Genomic DNA, 19,988 nt, shown 5'->3' on the forward strand with positions numbered 1-19,988 from the left:
CGATAAATTAATCAGAATCAAGTATTCCAGAGAGCCATGTAATAAATCGTGATATAAAATTACTTGCACCATTTTGGTCACTGCCAATTCCTAACGTTTCTGAAAATAATTTTCAGGTCAGCAAGAACTTAGATAAGTGGTTATGGATGCTGAGCGCTGCCCGGATCATGACCAGAGGAGAGGGCGACTGCAACGTGGTGAAGAGCCGCCATGGCAGTGTGCAGGCTGACTTCCAGGCCTGGAAAACAAAGTTCCTGAGCCGTTTACAAGCCCTGGTCAAGGGTGAGAAGAAAGCCTGCTCTGGCAAGTGCAAGAATGGCAGCTGCAAAAATAAGAAGAAACATAAGGAGGAGGCAGAGGACAACCTCTCGCTCGCTGAGAAGAGCAACTCTGAGGTAAGCCAGTCCTTCTCTCTGATGACTTTAAACATGTGTAGTCATGGTAACAGCAGATTGTTCCTCTGCAGTCATGTAAATGAGATCGGAATAGCAGGGGTGACATTACAGACTTACTCTCTTAGATGGTCTGTTTTAAATGTACTCTCATATATTTTATTGAAACACTTTTAGGGAATAGCGTTCCAATGAAGTTAATACTCTTTAAAGGGATATTTGACCCCAAAATGAGAATTCTGTCATTATATACTCACCCTCATATTGTTGCAAACCCATATAATTTATTTCTTCTGTGGAACACAAAAGGAGTTGTTTGGCAGAATTTTAGCCTCAGTCTCCATTCACTTTCATTGCATCTTTTCTCCCATAGTCCTCATCTCATGTGAGTGTACATCATTTTAAACACATTTGTCACAAAAAAATGTCATTACTTTAGGGGTAAAACAGTTTTGCAGTGAAAAAAAAAATGTTTTGTGCACCTTTATGATCATGCGGTTCACTTGTCTGGGCACACAGACTTTTGTTAGGTTGGATGCGTACATCTTGGTAGGGCTTGGTATTGATACAGATTTCCCGATTCGATTCTGATTCACAAGCTTTCGATTCCGATTTGGATTTTATTCGATTCAGTATCGATTCATATGGGTATATTTCAGTTATAATGTTCCTTTTGTTTACATATGAAAGAAATATTCTCACAGATAATGCTTTTAATTATACAGGGGTCCTACTAATTATGTACATTACGAAAACATTAATTTTACTAATTATATTTGATTTTTTTATCATTTTGGTCACATTTTAGCTTATTAAAAATGAACAAATCCATGAATTTAATCAATAAATATGATATTATATTGCATATATTATTTTTTGCTACATGTTTTCCGTTTAATTGCATAGTTTGTACTATTTACAGGTATTTACATTGATTTGTTGAACACGTGTTACTGTGTCTTTAAAAGAGCCCGTATTGCTGTAAAAAGTATTTGTAAATGAGCTCATGTTAACAAGAGAGACTCCAATTGCCCACACACATTACAATGGCCAACGCACTTTTACTCTCAAAACGCAGTGAAAGGATCTTGCTGCTGAATACTTCACCACTATACTACACAATCACTGGTGAGTGAAATCTCAACATTTACCAGCCAGTTGCCATATACACTGATGAGCCAAAACATCATCACCGCTCACAGTTGAAGCGAATTACGTTGATCATCTCCTAACAAGGCCACATGTAAAGGTCTGGGTAGATTAGATGGTAATCGAACAATCAGTTCTCGTAGTCAACGTGTTGAATGCAGGAGAAATGGGCAGGAGTAAAGACCTGAGCGACTTTGACAAGGGCCAAATTATTATGGCCAGATGACTGGGTCAGAGCATCTCTGAAACGGCAAGGCTTGTGGGGTGCTCCCGGTCAGCAGTGGTGAGTACCTACCAACAGTAGTCCGAGGAGAGACAAACCACAAACTGACGACAGGGTGTTGGGCACCTAAGGCTCATTGATGCGCGAGGGCAACGAAGGCTAACCAGTCTAGTCTGAACCGATAGAAGGTCTACTGTGGCACAAGAAAATTGTAATAATGGTTACGGAGTGACTGTTTCACAACACACAGTGCATCGCACCCTGCTGTGAATGGGGCTGTGTAGCCGCTGACCGGTCAGAGTGCCCATGATGACCCCTGTCCACCATCGAAAGTGCCTACAATGACACACGAGCTTCGGAACTGGACCTTGGAGCAGTGGCTGAAGTTCGCCTAGTCCGATGAGTCATGTTTTCTTTTACATCACGTGGACGGCTGTGTTAGTGTGCGCTGTTACCTGGGGAAGTGATGGCACCAAGATGCACTGTGGGAAGACGACAAGCCAGTGGAGGGATTGTGATGCTCTGGGCAATGTCCTGCTGGGAAACACTGGGTCCGGCTATTCATGTGGACATCAATGTGACACGTGCCGCCTACCTAAACATTGTTGCAGACCAGATACACCCCTTCTTGGCAATAATATTCCCTGATGGTAGTGGCCTCTTTCAGCGGGATAATGCGCACTGCCACACTGCACACATTGTTTGGGAATGGTTTGAGGAACATGATGAAGAGTTCATGGTGTTCCCCTGGCCTCCAAAATCACTAGATCTCAATCCGATTGAGCATCTGTGGGATGTGCTGGTCCACCAAGTCAGATCCATGGTGGCTCCATCTTGCAACTTACAGGACTTGAAGGATCTGCTGCTAATGTCTTGGTGCCAGATACCACAGGACACCTACAGGGGTCTTGTAGAGTCCATGCCTCAGTGGGTCGGCACAGTTTTGGCAGCACGCAAACTGCATCATTGGCTCATTGGTGTATATACATTTTAGTCACGTAGCGCAAATGTGAGTGATATCCTCTCATTGTAGTTAGAGCGTTGCGCATAGAGTAAAAGATCAATCTTCAGATTTTAGAAATGATATCGAGATTGTTTAAATGAAAATCTATATTTTTACCCACCCCTACATCTTGGTCTCTGAGGTGAGAGGTGTAATTTTGGGCAGGTTGTAACGGTAAAGCTCAAAGTTCTCTTTGTTTTTTAGGAGGAGCTGATGGAGTCCAGCAGTGATGCAGAGTCCTCAGCGGAGGAAGACAAGTCTCATGGCTCTGTCATTGACATGGAAGACCTTGGGAATGTGATGAACCGCTTGAAGAAAGCCAAGGTAAAAAAAAAGAACCAGCTCCACTTGAATGTTTACTAGTGCCTCATGCTCTACGTAGATGGGCTCAGAGCCAGTTTGGTGGGTATTTAAAGGAATAGTTCACCCAAAAATGAAAATGATGTAATTATTTACTCACACTCATGTTGTTCCAAACCTGTATGCTTTTATTTTTCTGTTACAGTTTTTGAAAGATATGTTTTTTTTTAAGAATCTTAGTGCAATTTTTTTCTTCTATACAACAGCTCATTGTGACAGAACAGCTCATAGTAAAGTAACTTTATTAAGTGCCTTTAAAATATTGAATTTACTTTGCTACAATGGTTGTTTGGATAAAAGGATGGTTCCTCAGATTTAAAAAAAAAATATATATATATATATATATATATATATATATATATATATATATATATGTGTATATATATATATATATATATATATATATATATATATATATATATATATATATATATATATATATATATATATATATATATATATATTTTTTTTTTTTTAAACCATTACAGAGCTATTACATAATTATCGAGATATACAGTATATCCAATTTCATCAATAGGCTGAAAGATATTGAGATGTAATTTTTTTTTATAAATTATTAATATCGCCCAGCTCTAGTGCACTATATTCAAGTCTTCAAAATCATAGATAGCTTTATGTGAGGAACAGACCGAAATTTAAAAGGTTTACACTGATAATCTTCCCCTTATCTGAAGCTTATGTCTAGCCCACGTTTGTATCTAGAACGTTTTGACACGTCACTTTTTGACATCCAAGTTGTTGACACAGCATTTTTGAATCTAGACACAAATACAGACTTGAACAGGCTTCAGTGCATGGGGAAATTTACGCTGAATAATGACCTAAATTTCAGCCTGTTCCTCACACAAAGCTATCGTATGACTCTAGAAGACTTGGAATATAGCGCACAAGTCGGTTTGACTGCTTTTATGTTGGTCTTATGGAGATTATTGTAAATTTTTGGGCTTGTCAGCCATGGTCACTATGAACTCCTATGGCAAAAGCTGCATAAAAATTCTTCAGAAGTTTTAGCTTTCATGTATAGAACCCCCTCCCCCCCCCAACCAAAACCCCCCCCCCATCATATAGGTTTGGAATGTGAACGTGAGGATGAGTAAATAATGACAGAATTTTATTTATGGGAGTAGTATTCCTTTAAAATGCCAAAGTGCTGGCTAGAAACAGGCAGTGGCTCCATTGATGGAGATCGAGTGGCAGATGGTTTGCTACAGCAGACAGCAGCTCCAGCAGGCGCTAGGAGTACTTGCGTAACTGTGAACTGTGATCACTGACACCCACTTCACAGGCCTGTGCGCAGCAGTGATTCATGACACAGAAGCACAGACAGATCTTTCTACACACACACACACACACACACACACACACACACACTCTCACATCTTTATCATAACAGAGAGTCTGTGAGTGCTGAAATTTAGTGTACCCCCCTTTAGTCAAGTAAAAGCCATTAATGGATGCCACCAGGATCAGATGCATGTTTAAACAGTTTGAGATGATGGCTTTAAAGAGGTTTTTGGAAATGTGGTTTGGAGCTCAAGCAATCAGCGGATTTTGATGTTCTAAATACTCAGATCAAAGAATATCCCAAATGCTTTGTGTCAGCTGCTGTCTGATGGCAGCTAATTACAGGAGAGAGCAAATAGGGTTACGAAAAATATGATGGATTTAACTGCGTTTTGATTTTTACATTTAAAGATAGCATAGTTAAAATTGTCCCAGGTTAAATGGACTGTTTTTCATTTCACATTATTTTAAAGAGAATAAAAAATGTTTCCATCATCTTTGATCAAATTGTAAAATATTTTTCTGCAGCTTTTCTGCTAATGTAAACAAGGCTGTGTGCCCAGGGAAAAATATGAAAGGAATAGTTCACTTAAAAATGAAAATGAAAATTCACCCTTATGTTGTTCCAAACCCATATGACTTACTTTCTTATGCAGAACACAAAACGAGAACTTTTTATGACTATCCTGGTCCATCTTTTCATTACAATAGCAGGTGATAATGATTCACTTTGAAGCTTAAAATGGAGCCAAATGTATCATAAAAGGAGTCCATGGGCCTTGTGCGTCATATTCCAAGTTTCTGAAGGCAGACGTTAGTCAGTTTAGCTGTGCTGTGTTTTAAACGTTGATTTACACAATCGTGAGGATGCGCTCAGGTCACTGCTTATTATTTACAGGATGTTGTTTCCTATCCTCTAGTGTTTGTGTGAGTGTTCTGCTTGATGCTCTACCAAAATTCCAAACAGCTAACAGCCCTTTTAGACAGCAGACACCATGCCATTGACTGCCCTCATGTAACTTGTTTATACAGCTGTAACTTCATGCTATTTTACCTTCATCTTCTCCTAGGACATGAGCATGAAGGAGATCTCACCTTTGACTCTCAGAGGAGACACGCACTGCTGCAACTTTAATGCTCTGGTTACATGCTGCATTAGTCAGTCACCTTTGTATTCATTTGCTCTGATCACTCTTTGATTGTGCATCTAATTCTAAGTTGGTTTAAAACCAAGTAAATGTGTTTTGAAATGGTTCTTGCCATAAATGTTATTTCTCTCCCAGCTGTTTAAATAATATGCAAGACGTCACTAGACACATGAATGATAATTTCCATTCCATTCTAAGCGAAATGGAATTATTAATGTATGACACTTGTGATACTGAAGAAATTTGAATAATGAAAACTGTTCTGAAATTCAGTGTCTAGCTTGTGCAGATCTGGGTCTAACTTGACTGTGAAAAATTACTTCGTTTTGGCTCCAGATGGCATCAGAGACATATTGGATCTTGTCTTTGCTGCTACAAAATCCTGACCTTGCAATATGGCTTAATCTGCACTGCTTTAAACAGTCTAGTTTTATGTTTGAGATACAAATGTACACATCTTATTTTTTAACTCAAATTCTGCATTTCTTTATTTTGTAAACCTTATGTAGTTCTGACCTTATAGGTGATGATTTTAAAAAATACTTTTGTCTATCCCTGCTTAATATGCAGTCAACTATAAGCCATTTGTAGGTTGATTTCCCTGTAAAGTGTAAACACTGTGGCTCTATGGCGTGATCAGCATTGCCCTGTTTGTTTGAGGGTCCCATTTAGCCAGACACAGCACCGTTGACTCAACCGATGGCATGAGATTGAGGCGGGACAATGTGTTTGTCCGACCAATGTTGGATGGGTGGAATATTTGGGAAACCTGTTTGAAAACAGGTTTCACTTAGTGACTATAGTGGTGCAGAAATTGGACTCTTGGCTTTAATTTTTTTTCCTGTTGTAGTGCACGTTTCATACTAGCTTCTCTCGTTGGGGCTCATATAGTTTCCATTTTCAAAAGGTTTGTAATTTTATTACTCCAGAGCAAAGACCTTTCTCTCTTCCCAAAATAACAGTCACCACCTGAGACCCACTTACCTTTCACAATAAAGATCCTGTTTGAGGATTCTGTTGGGGGGGGGGGGGTGGAACATCTTATCAAGAATGTTCTGTCTTGTGCATTTTCGATAAGCACTTTTCACCCAAACAAGTGTTCTTGATGACAGCCTTCCCTCGGATGACGCCACTGTCGCTTCTGAGTCATGCACATACTTTGTTGAGCGCGCTAGACGGAGTCTACTGATTTTCACTTCAGTCAAGTAAGACAGGTTTGTTTTGATTAATTAAGAGAAATAAAATGTTTGGAAATAAAACGGGTTTGAACCGTTGCCACAGTTGCTGACAGGATAAAAATCGCTATTGTTAAGGGGCAGTTCCAGCGTTACTGACGTGGCATTTACAGTGAAAATTTAACTTCACATATAAAGTACTCACTGCCAGTATATTGAACCATTTGTATGTGTTATCATAAAACCCTGCAGATACTTTCCAGACAGTAGAAAATGTTCAGTCTAGACAACAATTTTTCCGCATTTAGATCGGGAAAGAGACCACTCTCTGTAAAAAAATCTGGAAATAATACTAGCCACACAATGAAGAGGGGTTGGCACTCCTAAGAACATGTAACATAGAATTTTTTATTCATTGTCATTTTCACATTAATGTGGAAAAACCAGCGTGAAAGTTGTGAAAATGGCACTTGTTGAGGGAAAGCCATCCAAAACCTGCAGATTTTGACTTCTAAGACATTGGTATGATATCCATCAAGGCAGCATTATTGATTGAATTAAGACTGAAATCGCTATATGGCCTTGCACGAAATACTAAACCGCAAAATGCTGCATTTTAAAACATAGTCTGCATTGACTGCTTCAGTCATTGCACAAACTAGCGGCGCCTCTAGCGGCTTTGTTCGGGACACATAACTTCTGCACACTGTTTGGGTGGTCTTGTGCTGATCAACAATAGCTATGTGTTTGTCAAGAAATAGTTTAATAACATTTTTAAGAAACTTAGACATTTTTTCAGCGATCTTTATGAGTCTGGTACATTTCTGGAAACTAGAAAAGCTGTGAAGTGTATGCGTGTTGGGTAAGTTACTAAAAAAGTAATCCACTACAAATTACTAACTATTACTATAAAAGTGTAATCAGATTACTTTATTACTTCATTGAAAAAATAATTACATTGCTAATTACTTTGTTACTTTCTAAAACACTTGTCACAATTTATTTATTTTTTTTCCACAACAAATTTAAAATATCTATTTTCTCCTTGTTCATTGTCACACACCCTTCAGCTGTCACATAAACGCAAACAGACGTACACATGAAAATATGAATTCACATTTTAATTGTATTACACATAAATAATATCTTTTTAGAAATATTTGTAATCCAAGTAATGTACTGAAAAGTAATTAATTTTATTAAAATTCAGTAACTGACTACCAACCCTGGAGTCGTGAGTTCGAATCCAGGGCGTGCTGTGTGACTCCAGCCAGGCCTCCTAAACAACCAAATTGGCCCGGTTGCTAGGGAGGGTAGAGTCACATGGGGTAACCACCTTGTGGTCGCTATAATGTGGTTCTTGGTGGTTTCGCGTGGTGAGTTGTGCGTGGATGCCACAGAGAATAGCGTGGAGCCTCCATACGTGCCAGCCACGTGATAAGATTCATCCTCTGCCACCCGGATTGAGGCGAGTCACTACGCCACCACGAGGACCTGGAGTGCATTGGGAATTGGGTATTGGGCATTACAAATTGGGGAGAAAAAGGGGAGGGAAAAAAAAATGTCAGTAACTGTAATCTGATTACAAGATTTTAAAATGTAATGCATTACACTATTTTGTGCCTAAAAGTAATTATATTACAGTAACTAATTGCTTTGTAATCCAATTAAACCCATCACTGGTGTTGGGGGTGTCTCTGTCCATTTTCTTTGCCAATCACATGTCTGCTCATGGCTTCAAAAGGCTTGTAACAGAGCACATATGATAGCGACTGTGCACATATGAAGAACAGACTGATAATCTTCTCAGTCTTGAGAATAACCAATTTGTGAATGAATCATTCAGATTTAAATTTTGGTCTGTTCCTCACACAAAGCTGTCGAAAGGCATCAGAAGACTTGGAATATTGCACACAAGTCATATGGACCTTTATGTTGCTTTGTTATGGATTTTGCAGAATGACAGTCTCGGTCCGCAATTTATTGAATACAGTGGCCAGGATTTTCCACAGAAGAAAGTTGCATGGGTTTGGAATGCTGCTGTAAATAATGGCAACATTTAGGTTTAGGTTTACTATAGGTGTGGACTGAGGCAGTATTTTCAGTGCATTGGTATTAATAAGGTGGAAATTGAGATAATAGCTCATGGACAGGGATTTGCCCGCGGCCACATTGCTGCATGTGGGACGGGGTGGCAGCCGGAGCACCTCGTTGTCGTTTTGGCTGGCTGTCAGTCTGAATGTATCAGCTGCTCAGCCTGAGCTCTGCGGGGCCACTGCCTGCATCAGTGCTGTCACTTGCATGGGTGGTTTGTGGAAAATGGAGCGTTTCCAGATGAAGAGAGCTGCTCCGGTTCTGTCAGTCTGGAGGGGAGTGTTCGGAGTGGAGCTGTGCTGCCGTAGAGAAGATTGGAGGACGAAAGTGCGGAGATGGCGAAATGAATCCTAGGTGACAGATTGCAGGCTAATCAACTCTGCATTTCATGTGGCAGTTTCACGATAGATCACGCTGTTAAAGGCCACAATGTACGCTTGCCAATTTAACCCCACCCGGTGGCTTCCACCCGCACTGTGGTTGGATTTCGCTCAAGGGACATTGTGTACTCTGGAACACATGAACAAAGTCACAGAAACACTGAAACAGCTAGAGGAGAAACACAGGGACTGGTCTGTCAACCCTGAGAAAGTGTTTGGATACGGAAAGACCTTACAGAGTACGGTGGGTCTCATTCACTAAACTTACATACGCACATAATTTTGCGCAAAACCTGCGTGTGAACGTTTTAACACATAAATCATGAATCACTGATGAGTTTGCACTTACATTTTATAATTTAAAATACAATTTAGAATCAACTCAAGCAACACTAGGGATGTGTGAGAATTACATATTTTCAAAATGGTTTGTCGATGAGTTTCATGACCGAGCATTCAGTCATAAGGCAGTCCTGTATGGTCTGGTTTCAGGTTCACTTGACCCCAATCGGGCTGAGGGGGCATTACCTCTAGATGCATTCTGGAACAGAATGCAGGGTTCTCGGGTCTGTGTAATTTCTGCAATCAGTTTCAAGGGTCCCCCTCTTCAGCACCCCGCCACTGCCTGCATGACTTTCTTCTATGGAATACAAATAGATAATTAATTTTACTTTTGGTCAGACAACAATAGCATACATAGATTAGACACAACATTAAAACCACCTGCCTAATACTGTGTAGGTCCTCCTCATGCCGCCAAAACAGGGCCAACCCGCATCTCAGAATAGCATTCTGAGATTTTATTCTTCTCACCACAATTATACAGAACGGTTATCCGAGTTACCGTAGACTTTGTCAGTTCGAACCAGTCTGGCCATTCTCTGTTGACCTCTTTCATCAACAAGGCATTTCCATCCACAAAACTGTCGCTTACTGGATGTTTTTTGTTTTTTTGCAACATTCGGAGTAAATTCTAGAGACTGTTGTGCGTGAAAATCCCAGGAGATCAACAGTTACAGAAATACTCATACCAGCCCGTCTGGCACCAACAATCATGCCACTTTCCAGATCACTAAGATCACATTGTTTCCCCATTCTGATGGTTGATGTGAACATTAACTGAAGCTCCTGACCCATATCTTAATGATTTTATGCTCTGCACTGCTGCCACACGATTGGATGATAATCGCATGGATGATTGTTGGTTCCAGACGGGCTGGTTTATGTATTTCAGAAACTGTTGATCTCCTGGGATTTTCACACACAACAGTCTCTACAATTTACTCTGAATGGTGCCAAAAACAAAAAACATCCAGTGAGTGGCAGTTCTGTGGATGGAAATGCCTCGTTGATGAGAGAGGTCAACAGAGAATGGCCAGACTGGTTCAAACTGACAAAGTATTAGGTAACTCAGATAACCGCTCTATACAATTGTGGTGAAAAGAATATCATGTCAGAATGCTATTCTGAGATGCGGGTTGGCACTGTTTTGGCGGCACGAGGGGGGACCTACACAATATTAGGCAGGTGGTTTTAATGTTGTGGCTGATATATATGTAGGTGGCTGTATAGTGACCAGCAGGGACTCTCAAGCTCCAAAAAGAAAAAAACAAAATGCACCATAATACACATAGTGTGACCTGTGGAGCCCAGCTAGCTGCATGCTGTTGTATACAGCACTGCACCTTTGACTCCCAGTCTCTTAATTTGAAAGCCAGGCTGTCTCTGACCTTTTAGTGTGGGGAAAAAAATTGCAAATACCAATGTAGTATGTAGTTGGGCAAAAAATATGGAAAAATAACATTTAGGGAACTGAAGCAGGAACTATAAGTCAGACTTGATTTAGCTTTGATTTCCATGTGTTTTTATATTTTGGAACTTGTGCAGCCTGGAATTGCTATAAAGTTTAATGCAGTCTGTTCGGATAAGACCGGCCCAGTGTTGAAGGTCAGTGATGCTAGTCCAAGACCTCCACCAGCATGGCTCATCAGAACCATATGACCAGAAGTGTCAGTCCCATTTAGACTCTCCCATTGGTGTTATAATTTTCAAAGCAGCATCTGTCATAGCTTTTGTTGATGTATGAAATCAATTACTGTGCAATATGCAATTAAGCTTTGCCTGTCTGTCAGGCAGTTTAAAACTGCAGAAAGGGAACCTTCTCATTGATTTTGTGAATCTTTTGCACTTATGCGCTTCAGAGGAAGATTTATGAGTGCTCCACAGGAAAAAAAAATGCTGGATTAGCGCAAGGTTCGTGAATCTGTTTTAAAGAGATATCCGCATATTTGCAGACGGTAGCCTTTATGATAGAAGTTGTATTGATATTTGCCTTTTTATCATTAGTGTCTTCAAATCTGGGGAACCACCGGTGGGTCCAAAAGGGGGTGCTATGTCACGAAAAAAGTTTACGCTTAAAATGTTCAAGTTTCCGGATACAAACTGTAAGTCAGGCACATGTGGTATTGTTTTAAAGGGTAAAATCTGAATGTTTCTAGGATAACCATCACTTCACTGAAAACATCCACGTCGCATATAAGTGCCACCTAGAGGTGATGTGGTAGAAACATTAATATGAATTTAAAAGTCTTTCAAATAGCACATAAATAGACAAATCATATATCAAATGAAAGCTCTCATTCTCAGGAATGTGACTCTACAGATTATTTTGTACAGTTTTACAGATTTTCAAGAGAATCACACTGTGAAATATGATTTCTGTAAGACATCAAATACAAACGTCTCAGATCACTGCTGCCATAACCCACAAATAGCTAAAAACTTTATATCTGCTCTTACCTTAGGCAGTTTTCTAAAACATGAGCCATTTTTTACTTGTCTGTGAGCTTGCATTTGTGAATAATCCAATGTTATATCTTAGATTTAGCAAGAAAAGCATGCTAAATAAACTCAATGGAAATATATGTTATCGACTATTGATGATTAAATGTTATACATAATCGCAAATGAAATGCAGATTGAGCTTCTAGTCCACTCAGAGGCTGAGATGTTTGATGAAACAGTGGGGGTGCATGAACTGAAGATTAGACTGAATGGCTATGGACGAGCACATCTTTAAGGGCTAAAATGCTTTAGAGCGGGGGGCCTGGGTAGCTCAGCAAGTAAAGACGCTGAGTACCACCCCTGGAATCACGAGTTAGAATCCAGGGTGTGCTGAGTGACTCCAACCAGGCTTCCAAAGCAACCAATTGGCCCGGTTGCTAGGGTGGGTAGAGTCACGTGGGTTACCTTCCTTGTGGTCGCTATAATGTGGTTCTCGCACTCGGTGGGTGCGTGTTGAGTTGTGCGAAGACGCTGCTGTGAATAGCGTGAGCCTCCACCCGCGCTACGTCACCGCAGTAACTCGCTCAGCAAGCCACGTGATAAGATGCGTGGGCAGAATGTCTCAGAAGCGGAGGCAACTGAGATTTGTCCTCCGCCACCCGGATCGAGGCAAGTCACTGCGCCACCACAAGGAATCAGAGCACACTGGGAATTGGGCATGCCAAATTGGGTAGAAAAGAGAATAAAAAAAAAAGTGTTATAGTGCCACCTACGTTTCAGATCTGCATTTTGAGACTGAAGGTGATAGAGAAAAAATCTACTGAGGAGAGGGTGATAGAAAACGTGCTCCACAGGATGCTGAATTTGTGCAAGTATTGTGAGGTTCGTGAATTACATCAGTTTAAACGAGATATTTGCATATTTGCAGATGGTATATTTTAGAAGTTTTATTGATATTTGCCTTTTTACCATTAGACAAGACAGTTAAAAGTTACAGGGAACTGTTAAGGAGAGGGGGGAATGAAACAGGCGAGCACTTTAACATCACAAGCTCATTCTTGTCTGTCGTGGCTTTGATATGTGGGACCATTTAAATGAGGAGTTGTTGTTGCACGCTGGTCTATTACTGTAGTAACACAATGACACGTAATAACAAAATTAACTGTGATTGGTTGTTTACATGTCTCAGATGACTCCTTCACATGCTAGCAAGCGATTCTCTGTGCCCTCACGATTTAAGAAACAAATTGAACAAACGGGAAAATTTATCAGCCGATAATTAAAAAATTCTGAATATTGTATGATTTACCGGCCTCTTTGTTATATCGGTCAACCACTAACGTCCACAAACTTTTGCCAAGGTAGATGTCGTATTTAATTTTGAAACAAATGAAAACAAGGCTGTGAGGGACATAAGTACAGTCCATTTAAATAGTCTGCACTGGCTTAAAGCAATAGTTCACCCAAAAATTTACATTTTGGGATCATTTACTCACCCTCATGTTGTTCCAAACCCGCATAACTGACTTTTCTTCTGTCTAACACAAAAGGACAATTTAAATTATGAATAACACATTACAATTAACATTTTCTGAAGTCATACAATAGCTTTATGTGAGGAACAAATCCAAATTTATGGAAGTCTGAAATATGTGTTTGGAACAACATAAGGGTGTATAAAATGTGGCTGAATTTAAATTCCTAAATAATGTCTAATTTTTCAAATGCATAGTTTCCTCAGCTTTTTGTTCACCAGAAATATTGTGAAAGTTATACAGGTATTTTGAAGCTTTCTGTAGCTCCATGGTGGCTAGGGGTTGTCAACGTATGTCACTAGATTAAGAAATATGAATGAATGTTGTCTCTTATTGGTATGTGACTGGCTTTATGCCTGTTTTTATGTTTCTTTGTGATTGTGTGTGCTGCAGAGGATGGAGGACGATAAAGACGACTCGCAGAGGGTGAAGCTGTCAAAGCAGAATGGAGTGAGGAAGAGCGAGGCAGAGGAAGAGAGGAGAGAGATGATCACTCCAGCCTTGAGAGATGCACTCACTAAACAAGGTGCAGCTCTGCCTTAACCCATCTGTGTTATTCACTCTCTCAAACAGAGATATTTGTGACAGAAATGAAAGCCGCTACACAGCGTATATCTGTACAAATACATACGCTTGATGCATTCTGTGGGCTTGTGCATTCTCTCGGAGTGTCAACTAGATTTTTCCATTTTCTTAAGAAAGTGTGAGTGGTGCTTGCACATACAGAACTCGCCACCAAGATGCCAGAGTGTTCTGGGTTGTTGCTAGGATGTTGCTAGTAGGGCTTGGTATTAATACAGATTTCCCAATTCGATTTGATTCTGATTCATATGTGGGTATATTTTAGTTATATTGTCCCTTTTGTTTGCATATGAAAGAAATTCTCTCCCAGCTAATGCTGTTAATTATACAGGGGATCTTCTAATTAGGTACATTATGAAAATATGAATTTTACTAATTATATTTGATTAGTTTTTCATAATTTTGGTCACATTTTGGCTTTTTTTTTTTAAATGAACAAATCCAGGGGCCCTGGGTAGCTCAGCGAGTATTGACGCTGACTACCACCCCTGGAGTCACGAGTTTGAATCCAGGGTGTGCTGTGTGACTCCAGCCAGGTCTTCTAAGCAACCAAATTGGCCCGGTTGCTAGGGAGGGTAGAGTCACATGGGGTAACCTCCTCGTGACTGCGATTAGGGGTTCTTGCTCTCAATGGGGCACGTGGTAAGTTGTGCGTGGATCGCGGAGAGTAGCACGAGCCTCCACATGCTGGGAGTCTCCTTGGTGTTATGCACAGTGAGCCACGTGATAAGATGCGTGGATCTGTGATCTCAGAAGCGGAGGCAACTGAGACTTGTCCTCTGTCACCCGGATTGAGGCGAGTAACCGTGCCACCACGAGGACCTTCTAAATAGTGGGAATTGGGCATTCCAAATTGGGAGAAAAGGGGATAAAATAAAAAATGAACAAATCCATGTATTCAATCAATAAATAAGATAGTATATTTCATATATTATTTTTGTTACGTTTATTGTTTAATTGCATAATTTGTACTATTTACGAGTATTTATATTGATTTGTTGAACGTGTTAAAAACAGTACTGTCTTTAAAAAAAAAAAAAAAAGGCATTTCTGTAAAGAAATGAGTGCATGTTAATGAGAAACAACTTGACTGGCTTTATCTTATCTGTGCCATGCATGATTAGAATTAAATGTTTATTTTTTGTTGTTTTTGATCAACAACTGACTGTAGAGATCAGAAAGGGTATTAAAAGAGACATTATTCAATGACAGATCGGTTGCGTGGATCTTGTCTTTGGACACGCGGAACAACTTTTACTCTCAACTCGTAGTGAAATGATCTCACTGCTGAATACTCCACCACTAAACTACACAATTACTGATGAGTAAAACATAAACATTTACCAGCTGGTTGCCAAATATATACATTTTAGTCGGATAGCACGAAATTTGGTTGCAATTGCAAATTTCCTCTCATTGTGTTGAGGGTTGCGCAAGAGTAAAAGGTCGATCTTGGTATTTAAGAATCGATATCGAGATTGTTAAAATGAAGATTCCGATGCATCGGAAAATCAATATTTTTACTCACCCCTAGCTGCTGAAAAATCAAACCTCTACTTAACAAGCCAAACAATTTGAGTTATTATTCATGTCCATTGCATAAATGGTTTGTTCAAACCCCTAACCCTAAAGACCATAGTATACTTCGATTTTCCGCGATACGTCTCGCATACAGTGGACGGGATGTAAATTTCGTCAGCAGCACAACACCCGCGTACTGTCTGCTTGCAGCCCAGTCTGTGCACGTCATCTGTACATGCGCCTGCCGTTGAATGTACTAAAAGAGTATAACAAAGAAGTCGTAGCGTGCATGCGTCAAACACGTCCATATTGGCCCGCGGTCAAAAGAGGATTCTTTGAAAGGTTAGAGCACTCTACCAATGTATACTCTAGCTTTAAGTGTGAGTAATTCCAGTTTTGAACACTGGAATCATAAAATGTGCTTCTTTACCTCAGATTATGCTAAAATAAAAATACAAAAATTCCCAGCTTGTCTAGCTAATGCGCATGTGCGTTCTTGAGTTGATTGACAGGCGATGTCTGTATCTAAAAGGTGATTGGCTCTATTACCTGTAAGGCGGGACTTCCTTTTCTACACCTGTTGACTGTTGGGCATTCCAATGTCTCCAAATTATTTTGATAGAAGTGGCCCGTCTCTGATATCATTCTGTTAGTTTCAGGATCACTGGTGTGACTGTGTGTTAATGGATGAATCTCATGAAACCTTTGAAGAACATGTTTGAGTCATAATTCACCCCAAAATCAAAAGATTTTAAAGATTTTACATAAAGAAAATAAAAAATAATAAGTTCTGTGGATGGAAAAGCCTTGTTGATGAGAGAGGTCAACAAAGAATGGTCAGACTGGTTCGAGATGACAGAAAGGCTACTGTAACTCAGATAACCACTCTGTACAATTGAAGTGAGCAGAATAGCATCTCAGAATGCACAACACGTCGAATCTTGAGGTGGATGGGCTACAACAGCAGAAGACTATGTGGGGCATTTTATTAGGACCACAACACCCGCGTACTGTCTGCTTGCAGCCCAGTCTGTGCACGTCATCTGTACATGCGCCTGCCATTGAATGTACTAAAAGAGTATAACAAAGAAGTCGTAGCATGCATGCGTCAAACACGTCCATATTGGCCCGCGGTCAAAAGAGGATTCTTTGAAAGGTTAGAGCACTCTACCAAAGTATACTCTAGCTTTAAGTGTGAGTAATAGTAATAATGATGCTTTCCTTAGCAAGTGCCACTGAGAAAAAACAAGCTTTGTGTATTCAAAATGAAATTCATTGTACCGTTTGACAGCTAGTTTTAAATGACCTTTCTACATTGAAGCAAATTAGCAACACAAACACCTCACTGATTACTGTTACTTCCCATTTCCCTGATGATTGACAGTTGTTTCCTGCTTTGCCAGCTGCATTGATTGAATACGTCTGAGATATATTTTTTTTCATATCTTTATAACTGGATGCCAGGGCCCTGCTGGTAATTAGGTTTTGGCGCTGGCAGAGTGTCACATGTGTTACAGTAAACCTTGTTTTCGGTTATAATTATTTCTCAGGCTTTTGACAGTTTTCCCATCTCTTAAGCAGTTTTTCACGTGTGTTATGAAAAAACTGGATGCCTAGCTACAACTTGTCTCCTATTGTGTGCTACAAATTTTGTGTGCTCTATCAGCTGGGGTTTGATGGAGACTGTGATGGTGTGACTGTGCCTAACAGAGCTTAATGATGCAGCAAGCCCAATTACTCCTCTCCTGCTGCCAGAGTTCCCAAGAGTTTCCAGCTCCACACCTGTCTTTAGCTCGCTCTGCCTCCAGCACACACACAGGCTCATACACACCAGAGACTGGGCGGTTCTCACACTTTTGCCAAGGGCACAGTGTGTGCTACCAATCACTCTCCATAATGGAACACTGCGCAACTCCTTGGAGCATGTTGTTAGTTTAATATGTTCAAGATAGCAAACTCACACACAATAGAGACCAGCTCTCCACAGTTTGAAGCACACGCACCAAAATGTCTTACCCTTGAGTGGATATCATCAAAGTCTTTCTAGCAAGTCAGTCCACTGGGTGGCCATCTTTGGAACGCTCTCGGGCAACTATTTTTCAATGTAAACAAGCGGCATGCAAAAGCAGCTCCTATCTACTTGAATGGTGAAAGACAAAATCTCCAAAATGGTTGGTCAAGATTACAATCAAAGAACATATTTCAAATCAGAAGTTAAATCCGACAACACTGGAATCATTGCACTGAAGAAAGCTATGGGTTGAAACGTTTGCTTACTGGTCTGTTTTTAACTCACTGCACTTTACACTTTTTCACTATATAAAAATAAAATATTTTTGATAGACCTTCTTGGTCTGCTCTTTTTTTAGTGTGCGGACAGCATCCGTTGTGGATTTCGTCAGCAGCACAACACCCGCGTACTGTCTGCTTGCAGCCCAGTCTGTGCACGTCATCTGTACATGCGCCTGCCGTTGAATGTACTAAAAGAGTATAACAAAGAAGTCGTAGCGTGCATGCGTCAAACACGTCCATATTGGCCCGCGGTCAAAAGAGGATTCTTTGAAAGGTTAGAGCACTCTACCAATGTATACTCTAGCTTTAAGTGTGAGTAATTCCAGTTTTGAACACTGGAATCATAAAATGTGCTTCTTTACCTCAGATTATGCTAAAATAAAAATACAAAAATTCCCAGCTTGTCTAGCTAATGCGCATGTACGTTCTTGAGTTGATTGACAGGCGATGTCTGTATCTAAAAGGTGATTGGCTCTATTACCTGTAAGGCGGGACTTCCTTTTCTACAGCTGTTGACCGTTGGGCATTCCAATGTCTCCAAATTATTTTGATAGAAGTGGCCCGTCTCTGATATCATTCTGTTAGTTTCAGGATCACTGGTGTGACTGTGTGTTAATGGATGAATCTCATGAAACCTTTGAAGAACATGTTTGAGTCATAATTCACCCCAAAATCAAAAGATTTTTAAGATTTTACATAAAGAAAATAAAAAATAATAAGTTCTGTGGACGGAAAAGGCTTGTTGATGAGAGAGGTCAACAGAGAATGGCTAGACCGGTTCGAGATGACAGAAAGGCTACTGTAACTCAGATAACCACTCTGTACAATTGAAGTGAGCAGAATAGCATCTCAGAATGCACAACACGTCCAATATTGAGGTGGATGGGCTACAACAGCAGAAGACCATGTGGGGCACTTTATTAGGACCATAGTGTTCTTAATAAAGTGATCAGTCAGTGTAGATTTCTCATTGGTGTGGTAGAGCACATTTCTCCACATAACTTCACCCGGGGTAACCTTGCGCTGGGCTGTTTTCACACGTTGAGTTGTGAACTGTACAGGCACAAACAAATATGTGTAATTCAGCAGTGCCAGCCTGCAGTCTAGAGAAGACACTGATGTGAGATTATATAACACTCGCTTCCTAAGGGGCTAGCGTGTAACCTCCTCTCATGCATCTTTATTTTTGCTCTTTTAATGATAAACTGAAATGATTCCTTCAGGCATTATTAGTGAAGATTTAAAGATGAATGAGAGAGAGAGAGAGAGAGAGAGAGAGAGCAGAAGAACCCTGAGTTTGCTTCAGGTCACTTCCTTTAAATAAAAGCAGAAACATACAGAGCTAGAGCAGACAACAAAGCAAACAGCATTTGATCAGATTGATGCAGGCTGATGGAATTAGGTTTTTTATGCTTTGATACCCTCTTCATTTACCTCACAGTATAAATAAAAGAGCCTGGAATGGAAACTTGAAGTAAATAGAATATCATCATTCCAGAGCATCAGTGATCTTGAATCCTATTTTGGTGCCCTTCGTCATCAGTATGACATTTGTTGTTCCTGTAAACTCTCTGCAGTCCAGAGATAGAACAAAACTGTAAGGACACTGCATATCCGGTGGCTGGCCAGCTCTCCTGTGCCCTTGTTAACGTCCGGTTAACAATAACAGATAAACCATATTTAGAAGGGCAGTACCCATCTTCATGGGTGTATTATCATTTGTCCCCAAATTTTAACAGTTTTTTTTGTTTTTTTGGGACGGTTGTAGGCAGGGTTCAGAATTAACACTATCTTGACACCAAATGTGCTTAGCTTTGGTTGGTAAATAAAACTGTTATGAACTTTATTAAAAGTACACCATGGAATTCTGGCAACTTGCGGAGGAACAGTTTGCTTTTATGTAAGTTGTGCTTCGGCACTGCTCTTCTGTGCAGAGACAAGTCATGTAGCTGAATTCTTTTTTGTTTTTTAACCGCTTTCTCTTTGCTTACAGACATGAAGTTAAAGGGTTAGTTCACTCAAAAATGAAAGTTCTCTCATCATTT

The 19,988-nt window shown here is 40.1% G+C and overlaps 1 protein-coding gene across 2 annotated transcripts in view; it reads left to right on the forward strand.

The window, feature by feature from the left end:
* The window catches only part of LOC127422338 (S-adenosyl-L-methionine-dependent tRNA 4-demethylwyosine synthase TYW1), a 104,596-nt gene that overhangs the window by 7,574 nt on the left and 77,034 nt on the right, over nucleotides 1-19,988 (forward strand). For both annotated transcript variants that reach the window (XM_051665790.1, XM_051665791.1), the window contains exons 6-8: nucleotides 117-395; nucleotides 2,972-3,091; nucleotides 13,942-14,074. In XM_051665790.1, the coding sequence (XP_051521750.1) occupies nucleotides 117-395; nucleotides 2,972-3,091; nucleotides 13,942-14,074 (532 nt within the window). The remainder of the gene's footprint in view (nucleotides 1-116; nucleotides 396-2,971; nucleotides 3,092-13,941; nucleotides 14,075-19,988) is intronic.

This window comes from Myxocyprinus asiaticus, chromosome 31 (genome assembly GCF_019703515.2).
Source record: "Myxocyprinus asiaticus isolate MX2 ecotype Aquarium Trade chromosome 31, UBuf_Myxa_2, whole genome shotgun sequence".
In the NCBI taxonomy this organism is placed as follows: Eukaryota; Metazoa; Chordata; class Actinopteri; order Cypriniformes; family Catostomidae; genus Myxocyprinus; species Myxocyprinus asiaticus.